General features: G+C 47.3%; 1 protein-coding gene across 2 annotated transcripts in view; it reads right to left on the reverse strand.

Annotated features, from left to right (window-relative positions):
* Positions 1-13,131, reverse strand: part of NECAB2 (N-terminal EF-hand calcium binding protein 2) — a 127,625-nt gene that overhangs the window by 67,575 nt on the left and 46,919 nt on the right. For both annotated transcript variants that reach the window (XM_083163964.1, XM_083163963.1), the window contains exons 4-5: positions 6,438-6,463; positions 5,114-5,211 (exon numbers count right to left, since the gene is read on the reverse strand). In XM_083163964.1, the coding sequence (XP_083020090.1) occupies positions 5,114-5,211; positions 6,438-6,463 (124 nt within the window). The remainder of the gene's footprint in view (positions 1-5,113; positions 5,212-6,437; positions 6,464-13,131) is intronic.

A 13,131-nucleotide genomic window follows, 5' to 3' on the forward strand; every position in this document is an offset into this window, starting at 1 on the left:
TTTTTATTATACATGTTTATAGCAAATTTTTTAATAATTGTAGATTTTTTTTATATTAATTTAGACACTTTTTAAATAATGGGCTGGGTTATGTGCCTAAAGGTGGCCATACATACTGCAATAGCAGTGTGCGATGCAATGTGCGCTCCTGCGGGCATCGCATCACACAGTACAAAAAGTATGTGCTGCACATATTTTTTGTACTGCTTTCGGATTGCATCGCACACACATTGCATGCATGCCGTGCGATGAGATGCGATCTAGCCCATAACGTATGCGATTCTCGCAGGGTGTATGGGCACCTTTAGTGCCTGCAACATTTTGTGGACGCAGCACTGAGATGGTGTATGCATACATGTACATGTACCCGAGATCCTCCATAGGATCGCACGTCGCATAAACTCCCACAATCGGGCTGCAGCTTGTTGCAATGGCAATGTGAAAGGGCGCAAAATTTATGGTTTGCAGGAGGGCGCCGGACACCCTAGCACCGGCCCTGATCAAGCTGCTTCAAAAGCTAAGTGGACATACTTAGGGTATGAATTATATATTAGTATTGGGCGCTGAATAACAGTCTGTGGGGGGGTTGTTCTAACATCTGCCGCCCCTGCCAGCTACCGTATCCATACCAATCGCATATGCTCTAACATATGCGATTAGTAACGAACAGGACAGCTCTTGCGATAATATCTGTCCATTGTGATGCAGCCGCCAGCGCTGGACTTCCGGGTCTAAGTCCCAGGAGTCCCTCTGTGCATGCGACGAGTGAGGACATCGGCCGCAGGGCATGCTTGGAGTCTGGATCCCCCTGACAGAGCTGCAGGGATAAGTCCATAGGCTTCTATAGGGTATGACGCCAGCAAAAGCTGACTATTCCCTCCGCAGCAGTGCCCCAGTGGAGGGGCTTTAGAGCATTCTGCCCAGAATCCTTGCTTATCACACCGATACAGAAGTTGGCAGCTACGGGGCCCCATTGCTGATCCCTGCTGCTGGGAATACGGTAATGGGGAACCTTCAACTCTCCAGCTGTTGTTGAACTACACATCCCAACATGCCCTGCTACAGTTTGGCTATTTGGCTAAATCTGTTGCAGGGCATGCTGGGATGTGTAGTTCAACAACAGCTGGAGGGCCAAAGGTTCCCCATCCCTGCTTAAGTCAATAAGGACAGAGATGAATAGTGCGACACAGACTACGATTTACTTTTTGAAAATCAAAAAAAGCCCATTCTGGTAAAGGGGAAATGGATCAAAGGGCCTTATGTCATGCGTTGACCACTGCGATGTGTGTCAACATTTTATCAATGTCATCATTGTGCATGTCGAACTTTTGGTGTAGATCTATCTAGACATAGTTCACCAATCATCCGGATACCCTGGTACAGATGCCAGCGAAAAGGTTTAATAGTCAGACTCCGTAGTTATAATCACTTATTTATTAAGTAACACACAGTCTTGGATACACTGTAGTTAAAGTCAGATGCCTACTTTAATTGCTCTTTGAGTTAAAATATAGGAAGCAAGGGGGACATTAATTGTTCCATAAATTAGGACACACACAGTGAGCGCGGCAGCCTGGCAGGGAGAACGGAGTTTCTTTAATACACCCATGGCACGAAGGCCCGTCACTGACAGCTGAGGCGCCAAAATAACTGCGTCCACGGATAAATCGCTGCCAGTTTGAGAACGGGGATGGGTGGATTATTACATTTAGATTACAGTTAGTGGCGCTTACACGGCCTACGTGTCTGCACAAGGCAGGCGCGGGAAACACTGAGTTCCTGGCACGCTGATACAAACAAGTACAGCGCTCTCATCTTCCCAATGGTGATCCGCCAGGGACGTAGCACTTACTCTGATTTCTATATGCAGTGTAAGCCCCCAGGACACGCCGTCAGCCTGCTGAATCAGCTTCCCCCGCTCGTCTGCCTTTACACTTTAAAATATATCTAGACTCTGCTCCCTGGGGGATAACGTGACCATGTAGGTGATTTACGAAAGCTTCTAAAAATTTAAAATGGTGATGTTTCCCATAGCAACTAATCAAATTCTGTCTATCATTTTCTAGGATGTAATAGAGAAATTTTTAAAAGTGTAAGTAAATTTACCCCATCAGGTAGGAATTTAGGGGGGAATTTATTTTTGCCCCAGCACCCGTGCGCGCCCGCTGCCGGTATTCAAGGGGGGGGGGGGGGGTTAAATGTTTTATCACGCATATGGGAGTATTTACGCTCGCAAATCTGAAATCTAAACTGCAGCGTAAAAATAAAGTATTCCAGTATTTGCCCTGCATAGAAACAAAATAACTCACCTCAAATCTAACTCTCTCTGCACATGTTACATCTGCCCCACCTGCAGTACTGTAGGTTTTCATTGCGCCGTTGCAAAAAATCGCTCAACTATAGAAACCTCTCCATTGGCGGCAGCTCTGAGGGCCAGATGCAATAAGCTTCAAAAGTGATAAAATGGAGAGTGCTAAACAACCAACCAACAACCTATCTGACATTTTTCAAACACATCCTGTGACATGGCAGGTAGGAGCTGATTGGCTGGTTGTTTATCACTCTCCATTTTATCCCTTTTGAAGCTCAGTGCATCTGGCCATGAATCAGATGTGTTGTGAGGCGTGGGGGGGGAAACCTTCATACCAGGAGACTATAAATAGCAAACAAGGAGAGAACATACAAACTCCACACACCTCACATTGGTCCAGATAAATATCTACTACTATTATTACATGAAAATACACATTTCTAGCGCATGCAAGTATACACACATATTGGCATTTATCTGGAGAGCTGACAGGATGATTTTATGCGGGTCAAGAGGATTTAAGGATAGAAAAAGCCCAGGATGGACTTGAGATAACTCTAATGGATTAGGGAAAAATAGTTGAAACCTGCTGGTTTGACAAGTCCTCAGCCAACTGGCACATTATCTGCTGAATAATGCACAGCACATGGGGGTTTGCTGTCAGGCCAGTATAACAGAACGCTGCCTTCTCATTAATCCCACGCCATGACCTGCTTACTCTGCAGACCTGCAAGTGTTTTCTTCCAGGAGAGGAGAACCATAGCAGGAAACAATGCAGGATCCTGACACGGGGCTTCTGTGGTACGATGTGTAAGGGATATCCATGATAAAGGAATCCGCTCACTGAGATGACAGGAGATGCCAGCATTGATAAGCCGCACAGCGGGATCGCTGCTGCGTAATACACACAATGGTATAATGATGCCTCAGCGTAAAGCTGCAGCTGCTGTTTCGTGCTCTGCCCAGATAAAGCCGGACACATGATCAAATACAGTAACTCCGATGCTTCATACTAATCTGCATAAGGCTCTATGATTGTGACCGCAGAAGGAGCAGGGAACCCCAACAGATTGTCAGCACTGATGTGTATGGTACAAAGCTCACACACCCACACTGCTATGCCCCCTTCTATAGACGCTTCACATATATACAGTATATATATATATTGTAGAGTGTTCATTCTAGCATCCGCCAACTTTGAAAACCCATGCAGTTCCTCTTCCCTGCCTGGGGTGTCACTGTCTGCTGTAGTGCTTCTAGCACAGTGTGGTCTGTATATCAGCACTGACACCACAGCAGACAGCGACACCCCAGGCAGGGAAGAGGAACTGCATGGGTTTTCAAATTATGGCGGGTGCTAGAATGAACACACAGATTATGATCATCATCATTATGTACATCAGTGGTTCTCAAACTCGGACCTGCAATACATGCACTGTGTGTGGGGTACCGGGAATGGGTACAGGTCGACTGCATGAAGGTCGACATACAACAGGTCGACCACTGAAGGTCAACACCTGAAATAGATCAACATGGCTAGGGTAACAGGATCAGAAGGTCGACACAAGCATTAGTCGACAATGGAAAGGTCGACAGTCAGAGTTCAACAAGAATTTTTCAGGTTTTATTGTCCCTAATGTCGCCATAGACACCATCGAAGTTCACCGTGTTCACTGCGCACTATTTTATTCCCCCCACTGCGCACTATTTTATTCCCCCACCACGCCCCAGTGGACGGTAGGGTATGACATCCCGCCTGTCGGCACATGTCGGCTAAAAAAAAAAAAAAAAAAAACTGATTACCTTCCCACTGTCAACCTAATGCTCGTGTCAACTTTTTGACCCTGTCGACTTTAGCCATTTCTACATATTTCAGATGTCAACCTAAGCCCTGTTGACCTTCAGGGGTCAAGCTAATGTATGTCAACTTTTTATAGGATCGACCTAGTGACCGTTTCCCCTGGGAACCGAGTTTAGGAACCTGTGATCTACATATATATATAAAAAAAAAAAAGGGTACTTATGTAGTATCTGGGCTGCCGATTTTTTGATTGTATGCCTTAAGTTAAGGCATACAATCAGATGCGATGCGATGCGATATCGCATCGCATCGCATCGCATCCGATATCGGATGCGATGACCCGATTTTTCCATAGGAATCAATGTTAAAATGATTCCTATGGAAAAATGGGTCCTTTTCATACCCCTACTATCCAAGTGGGCATGGAGTTGGATATAAACCTGTGGCGAGCGTAGCGAGCCACCGAGCCCGAAGCGTGGCGAGCGAAGCGAGCCCCGCGAGGGGACGGTATTCGTCCCCTCGCGGGGCTCGCTTCGCTCGCCACGCTTCGGGCTCGGTGGCTCGCTACGCTCGCCACAGGTTTATATCCAACTCCATGCCCACTTGGATAGTAGGGGTATGAAAAGGACCCATTTTTCCCATTGAATTCCATGTTAAAATGGACTCAGTCCATTTTAACATTGATTCCTATGGAAAAATCGGGTCATCGCATCGCATCGCATCGAATCGCATGGTCGCATGCGATGCGATCTCCCGATCCGACCCGATTTAGAAATCGGCAGCCCAGATACTACATAAGTACCAAAAAAAGAATTGAGAAACGTGAGAAACAAACCCAGAGATGTAACATTGCAGTGTAGCCAAGAGCTTACTATCTATGTAGGAAAGTGCCATAGAAGACTGTAAGGCTGGGTACAGGGCAATAATACGATGAAACATTGAATAATCATTGAAATATTAAATCCCCCATTCACTGGTGACCTTCGCAGACGCCCTCTCACCTTCTTGGTGTAGTCCATGGCCTTCAGGATGGACAGGTTGAGTGTCTCCAGTGAGGAGAGGACATCTTCGTATTCCCCCATGTGATTGGCAAAATAATCTGCAAAGACAGAGATAGAGACAACAGAGATGATAGGGTCCATTATAATAAATGTCAGAAGTAAAATTTACTAAGAGTGGAGTTCTATTTACGATGGGATGTTGCTATGGGCAACCAAGCAGATGTTACATATTATCTTCTAGAAGCAGGGTTGCCTACTGTCTGGCTGGCCAGATCAGTGAGGTAGGGGGCGGGGCCCGCTGATGGAATATGAAGTTGGGGGTGTGGCCAGCACGATTGGGTCCTTGTGGACACACCCCCACTGTGTAATGCCGGTATTTCAGGCAATGCAGAGAGGCGGGTGGGGCGATCACGGGAGTCTGCCAGCATTCTGGGAGACTTGCTGCCCTTTACGGGCCAGATGTACTATGCTTGAAAAGTGATAAAATGGGGAGTGATACACCACCACCTAATCAGCACCTAACTGTCATGTCACAGGCTGTGTTTGAAAAGTGACAGGTAGGAGCTGATTGGTTGGGGGTTTATAACTATCCATTTTAAAGCATTCTCCCCGCAAATGGCTCTGACATATGATACAGATAAATAACCTCGGCACTGTAGCAAAGGGTTAACCATTAGTGTAATAACATGGGGAACCATTAGTGTAATAACATGGGGAACCATTAGTGTAATAACATGGGGAACCATTAGTGTAATAACATGGGGAACCATTGGTGTAATAACATGGGGAACCATTGGTGTAATAACATGGGGAACCATTGGTGTAATAACATGGGGAACCATTAGTGTAATAACATGGGGAACCATTAGTGTAATAACATGGGGAACCATTAGTGTAATAACATGGGGAACCATTAGTGTAATAACATGGGGAACCATTAGTGTAATAACATGGGGAACCATTAGTGTAATAACATGGGGAACCATTAGTGTAATAACATGGGGAACCATTAGTGTAATAACATGGGGAACCATTAGTGTAATAACATGGGGAACCATTGGTGTAATAACATGGGGAACCATTGGTGTAATAACATGGGGAACCATTGGTGTAATAACATGGGGAACCATTAGTGTAATAACATGGGGAACCATTAGTGTAATAACATGGGGAACCATTAGTGTAATAACATGGGGAACCATTAGTGTAATAACATGGGGAACCATTAGTGTAATAACATGGGGAACCATTAGTGTAATAACATGGGGAACCATTAGTGTAATAACATGGGGAACCATTAGTGTAATAACATGGGGAACCTTACCACAGAGCTCCCTGGTGTCCACATTACTGCAGCAGGCAGGAGAGGAAGGGAGAGAGAAGAGGGAGATTAGTAACAGCAGAGAACACGCCAGTAACCCGCTGTATGGCCAGTAACCCGCTGTATGGCCAGTAACCCGCTGTATGGCCGGTAACGTATACCCTCTTGTTTAAATCACACTGGCACCGTTAATTTTCAATTAATCCCATACTAATTAATGGCATGGTTCTAATTTCCCATCCATTTAGACAGAGGTCGCGGTCGCAGATATAAAACTCCCACTGCCCCTGGCAGGCCGTCAGCAATGTGTTATGGGATGACTTATGGTGGGGACGTGAAGGCATTCGGCATTTATGACTGGAACAGATGGCTGCGAGGCATCATTAAAGAATGGACATTGGCGTCCGCTGCTTATCTATATCCTGTAGGTCACCGGTCACAGCAGATTTAACCAATGGGTGCCATGAATTACTGAAGGTAGCCGACTATGGGCATGATTCAGACCTGCTCGCTAGACAGCATATGTCCGCTGCCTAGCAAGCAGCTCAACGCCGCCCCTCCTCCCGTGCGCCCCTTCCCTCCTGCCGAGCGAATCTTTGCACTAGCATGCGAACGGATGATGGCGGTTGATGGCGGTTCTTGTATGAATTCAGGGCGAGCCCTGACATCACGTGACTTCATAGACAGACAGGGCCACGCTTGTGTTCGCAGGTGTCCACCCATCGTTTCCATGGGCGCGCTCACCGTTTTTTTGTTTGCACGCCCATAAAATGCTGGCCAGACCCCAGCGACCGCCCCCTGTCTGTCAATCATTCTGCAATCACTCGCACATGCGAATGAGTGGCTATGCGCTTGCGCACTCCCCCACCATTGGAGACAGAATTCGCTGCTTACCGAGCAGATATGAATCAGCCCCTATGACAGCCACAGGCACAGAGGGGTAGATGTATAAAGCAGTGATAAGAGAGGAGAAGTGATAAAGTTCCTGGTACTTTATCACCGGCCAATCAGCTCCTGACTGTTCCTTTTTAAACCCAGCCTGTAACTTAACAGGCCAATCAGCTCCTTAGTCAGGAGCTGATTGGCCGGTGATAAAGTACCAGGAACTTTATCACTTCTCCTTCCTTATCACTGCTTCATACATCTACCCCAGAGTGAGTTGTCAGACCGGCACCTTGACAACAGAGACGGAATAAGCAGCCCCTGTCTGCAGATGGCAAGCATTTTATAGAAACAATTACAGTAAGAGCAATGCAAGGATTGAAAAGATAATTGGATTTCTGCCTAGGGACCTCAATTATAGCAGAACCACAGGCATATTACCTGGGCCCGTTCACCTGTCCTCTCTAGCTCTGGAAAATCTAATTATACCAAACCAGCTGAAGTAGGAGACAATGGCAGTAACGCATAGAAGTATCTGTATAGGACGCAGATTCCCCCTGGACATGACGGGGTTACCAATGTACCGCAGCTGGCTCAAAAACATATATTCTTCCGGCACGGGAAGAGTGAACAGGTTAATTCAACCTGAAATAAAACCCTTATCCCAGAAGGACGGTGTTGTCTGATAACAGTGCCTGGAAATTAAATTAAAATCTTTGATGCGGAGGGATGTTAATTACTTCCCAAACGAGAATAACGAGGTAGAGAGGAGCACCGTTGCAGGGAGAGTGAATGATTTACTGCGGGGGAAGCCAACCCGAGACTCTACAGATGCGATGCAACTACAACTCCAGCGGCGGCCGGGCTAGATGTGCTGGGGATGGTAGTCTAGCAACATCCAAAGGGACAGGGCAGAATCATGCCTGGTTCTGTACGTGGTGGGTCTCAATCCGTACCAGCGGCCAGTATTTCTTTATTGCCACGTTTTTTCAGGAAGATGTAATAGGACTGGTTGGGTTAGCATGATGGATAATATAACAGTTTACTGCTAGCTGAATGGCATGCGGTGGTCATCTCCACTGAACAAGGGAGACCTGCGTTCTAAATCAGAACTCAATGGGACGTTTATGATGCTAGAATGGAATTTTATTGCCTCTCGACAGGCTGCCATTGCACCAATTTACCCCACACTGAGTGTCTGCTACATGGCCTTTCTACGTTCAGCGACACACTGTACTGACAATGTATAATCTCTATGCAAATAATGGTTTTCTAAGCCAGCAGGCAAACACTCATTTCACCCTCCATATCCCAAAATCGGTGATACACATGATATGTTACATTATCCCAGAAAATATGCTGGAAAGCTCTCTCACCATCATAGATGACTGCTATAATAAAATCATATACAGATGTGTCCTCACACGTTCTTGCAGAATGTGCCAAACAGCCCTTCTTGGCGCACCAGGTCCCGTATGAGTTGGTATGCGCTAAGATTCTTTTTCAACTGGATGTGCATCTTATAGGCCCTACACACGTAGGGACCCTGCTGAGCTGCTGAGCGATGCTGGATTGCTCAGCAAGATCGCTTAGCACACGGGGATGTGTTAGCGCTGTGTACTGAGAAATCTGTCTGGGCCAGTGTTCTCCTGTGAGAACACTGGCCCTGACCTTGGCAATTAACTTGATTTATTCAGCATGCTGGATATCTATCACCGGGGCGATAGTGATGCGCAGGGCTGCACATCGCTATCGCTATGGCCCCTACACACTAAGTGATGTTGAGCGATGTAGTTACTTTAGTATTTTGCAGAAACACACATGAAAAAAAAAGGAGTTCTAGATCACCATCTGGGTAACTGCTGCAGCAGAAAATAATTGGGTAGAATAAGGGAATTTAACTTCTGCTAGCACATGCGTTGCCCCATGTAAGTGCTCCAGAGCAAGCCAGGTCCATATCCAGAAGTAAAGTGATCATTTCTACTAGCACATGTATGGCCACACATGAGTACTCCAGAGCAAGAAAGGTCCATATCACGTGTCCGCCCACACCATGAGTACTCCACAGCAAGCCAGGTCCATATCCAGAAGTGATAACTTCTACTAGCAGGTGTCTGGCCACACAATAGTACTCCAGAGCAAGCCAGGTCCATATCCAGAAGTGATAACTTCTGCTAGCAGCTGTCTGGCCACACATGAGTACTCCAGAGAAAGCCAGGTCCATATCCAGAAGTAAAGTGATAACTTCTGCTAGCACATCTTCGGCCACACAGAGCAAGCCATATCATTCTTGCCTACCCTCCTAGAATGGGCAGGAAGCTCCAGACCATGGGTCCTCAAACTGCGGCCCTCCAGATGTTGTGAAACTACAAATCCCAGCATGCCTTGCCACAGTTTTAACACTCCCTTATAGCAAAACTGTAACAAGGCATGCTGGGATTTGTAGTTTCACACAGTTTGAGGACCCATGCTCCAGACAATCAAGTCCACCTCCTGGCAAGTCCACTGCAATGACCTCAGTCTCCCGCAACCCCACCTCGGCAGGGGGACTTGGTCCGTGGGGACCAGTGACACGACTCATACTGAATTGCATCATAGTGGCCCCCTCCCCCTCCCGCTGAGCAATGCCTGTAGTACAATCACAGAATTGTGCAAGGGGGCATGGCCACATTGATTCAACCAAAACTGCTCCCATATGATCAGCCTAGCCGCGCAGCCCAGCTGCAGGCGGCTCCTGTTTAGAGCCTCAACGAGTGCGTATGACATCACGCAGCCGCCGACATGGCTGGGTCATGGCTGGGTTTTCTGGGCCGCTCCTGGAAAATGCAGAGTCCCAGTGAGTAAGTACAGGAATGATCAACACATTTAGAAATCAAAGGTCATAATGTAATTACAGAAATAAGTGCGATCCTGAGGCCATGGTTCCCCAAAGGCTTCCCCCCCCGCAGGGGTTGCTGTTGAATGACTTTTTGGGAGTCCTGAGGTTGCCCCATTGTGATTTGCAACACCAATAAATAACACTCAGGAACGCCAGCCCTGCAATCAGTGGTTGGCCCAGGTGCAAAAATATAATTTGGGCCCCAAGTGGTTTATGTGTGTCTGTGTGCGGGGAGGGGGGGGGGGGGGCAGGGTGGAACTAGTTTCACCTCCATCATGGCCCTGCAACAGAAAAAACATTGCCCACGTCAATAGTTGGTGCAACCACATCCCAAATCCCCCTTCCTCTGGTCCTGGTTGCTCCATGGTTCTCCTCCACCTGCGGCCCACTGCTCCTGGTACTCATGAGTTCCACCACCTTTCCTGGACCACTTTTACCCTGGGGCCCCCTTCTCATCTGACATCTCTGATTAGGTGTCCTAGGCATAAACCACCAGACAGAAGCGTAGCAACCAGATTAGCACTGGCCGCATGCATCTCATAGAGGACCAGCAGCTGCGGGGGTCATGCATTGCTTGGGATATCCTCATGTATGCGTGTAAGCCACCAGTAATGGGGACATTACAAAAGATTGCTATGTAGCCCACAAAGGTCTACACACCTGCCATCCACTATTATAGAGGATGTTGGTCTACATCACAGGTCTTCAACCTGTGGCCCTCCAGATGTTGTGGAACTACATGTCCCAGGATGCCCTGACCGTTTTGGCATGCTCTTATAGGAAAAAATGTGGCAATGCATGTTGGAACATGTAGTTTCACAACATCTGGAGGCCCATGGTCTACATCCTTCGATATTAAGGACACAAGTGTTCGGAAATGCCACAAATTATCTGAAAATATAAAGATTATAGTTGTGCGATGATTTCGATAGGACAAGATCGGGGACTGAAAACAAAGTAAAGTAATTCCGTTTTATGCACCTTATTGTTCCACTCCGGCGAGACCGAAGGATCAACGTTATACAAAGAGTTGTGTGTGGAATGCAATTATAGAACATCTTCATCTGAAAATAAAAATGAAAGCCAGAAAGAGATAGACGACAGATTGAGACGGCTTCCCGGGAGTAACATCCTTCCTGTGAGTATATAGGGCGTCTATGCAGATAAAATTAATGGGATTCCGCGTTAAGAGCTCTCTACTCGGAGCGGATAATAGGTTCCTGGCAGTAAGAGTGGAAAGTGGGACAGTAAGAGCGCAGCCTTGACCACCGATTTGCATATCCAGCGAACTGCACATTTCTAGCCGAGCGGATACTGAGTGACATTCATTCCCGGATCCGTCTTCTACTCCGCTATGAGATCCTTCAGATGCCTTGTTCAAAGGTCATTATGTGATAGTGCCATTGAGTCTATCTGCCTTTTGTTATGACACTTTAGCCACATGCAGCTGGAAATGGAATTAATCGTCTTGTTCTTATATAGGTCTAGCTGCAAAATCGTTTAAATTGCCAGTAGAATGAATTCATGTCTCCTATATGAGTTGGACATGGCTGGAATTGGGGGCCAATGGCACTGCAGGGAGAGGCACTAGTGTTCAATGATTTTTTGTTTTTACCGACTTGTTCATAATTTACCATCCCAGTTGACAAGGAAGGGGAATATATTAGTGTGTCGGCTGTACCGCGCCATGCAAGGGGACACGGTATACTTATATGGTGTCCATGTCGACATATGTCGCCACAGACACCAAAAACACACGAAAAATTTGTGTCGACCATGTTAATTTTGACCTTTTGCTTGTGTCGACCTTCTGTTCTTGTGGACCTTGAGGATGTTGATCATTTTTGGTGTTGACCTACTCACTGTTGACCATTACTGATCGACTGAGTGACTGCCGACCTAGACATTGCCTACCATTTATACCAGAACAATATATTTTCTATATACTGTATAATATTCAGTGCCAGTTAGGAGCACCCAGTATAGGGAAGTATAGGGCAGAAGGGCAGGTGCATGAACTTGATAACGATGACGACTTGCAGTAGATTAAGCGCATGTGCTGACGATGCAGTGACGGACCTGTCTTGTGTACAGTGCGGCATATATATGACGGGATGCGGTTGTTAGGCCGGCACAAGAAAGGTTGACACTCCTTAGGTCGACAGGCAGAAAGTCAACAGGGACTGAAGGTTGACAGGGCCCTGGTGAAAGGTCGACGATGCAGAAGGTTGACACAGGCTTTTTTATTGTTTCCCCACTGTGGTTCCAGAACAGGCGATATTTCATGTCCTACCATCCACTAGGGCAGGCCTGGGCAATTGCGGCCCTCCAGATGTTAAGGAACTACACATCCCAGCATGCCTTGCTTCAGTTTCAGCATGGCCACATAGCAAAACTAATGCAAAGCATCCTGGGATGTGTAGTTCCTTAACATCTGGAGGGCCGCAATTGCCCAGCCCTGCACTAGGGCGTGGAGGGAGAATAGAATAGTGCGCCGAGCGTAGTGAGGTACCGTACCCGAAACATTGCAAGCATAGCGAGCGATGCGAGGGGCTGCCGTACACTTAGAAAGTGTCCAGATTCAGACGTCTTGGGTCGACCGAATGATAAAAACCCTATGTGACGGATAGGTCAGTGGCGTAACTAAGTTTTGGGCGACCCTCCGCCGTTAGGGGGGAGGGGCGCCCCCCCCCGCCGCCGCCCCGCCAAGCACTCCCCAATCCCCCGCCGCCCATGCAAACCCCCCCCCCAATCCCCTGCAGCCTTACCTATAGCGCTGGTCCCGGCGGCTCCGTTCTTCTTCTGCTGAGGACCACCACAAAATGGCCGCCCCCATACAGCAGACAGTTTCAGAGAACTGTGTGCTATATGGGGGAGGCCATTTTGTGGTGGTCCTCAGCAGAAGAACGGAGCCGCCGGGACCAGCGAGATAGGTAA

Source organism: Crinia signifera, chromosome 11 (genome assembly GCF_055691185.1).
Source record: "Crinia signifera chromosome 11, ASM5569118v1, whole genome shotgun sequence".
In the NCBI taxonomy this organism is placed as follows: domain Eukaryota; kingdom Metazoa; phylum Chordata; class Amphibia; order Anura; family Myobatrachidae; genus Crinia; species Crinia signifera.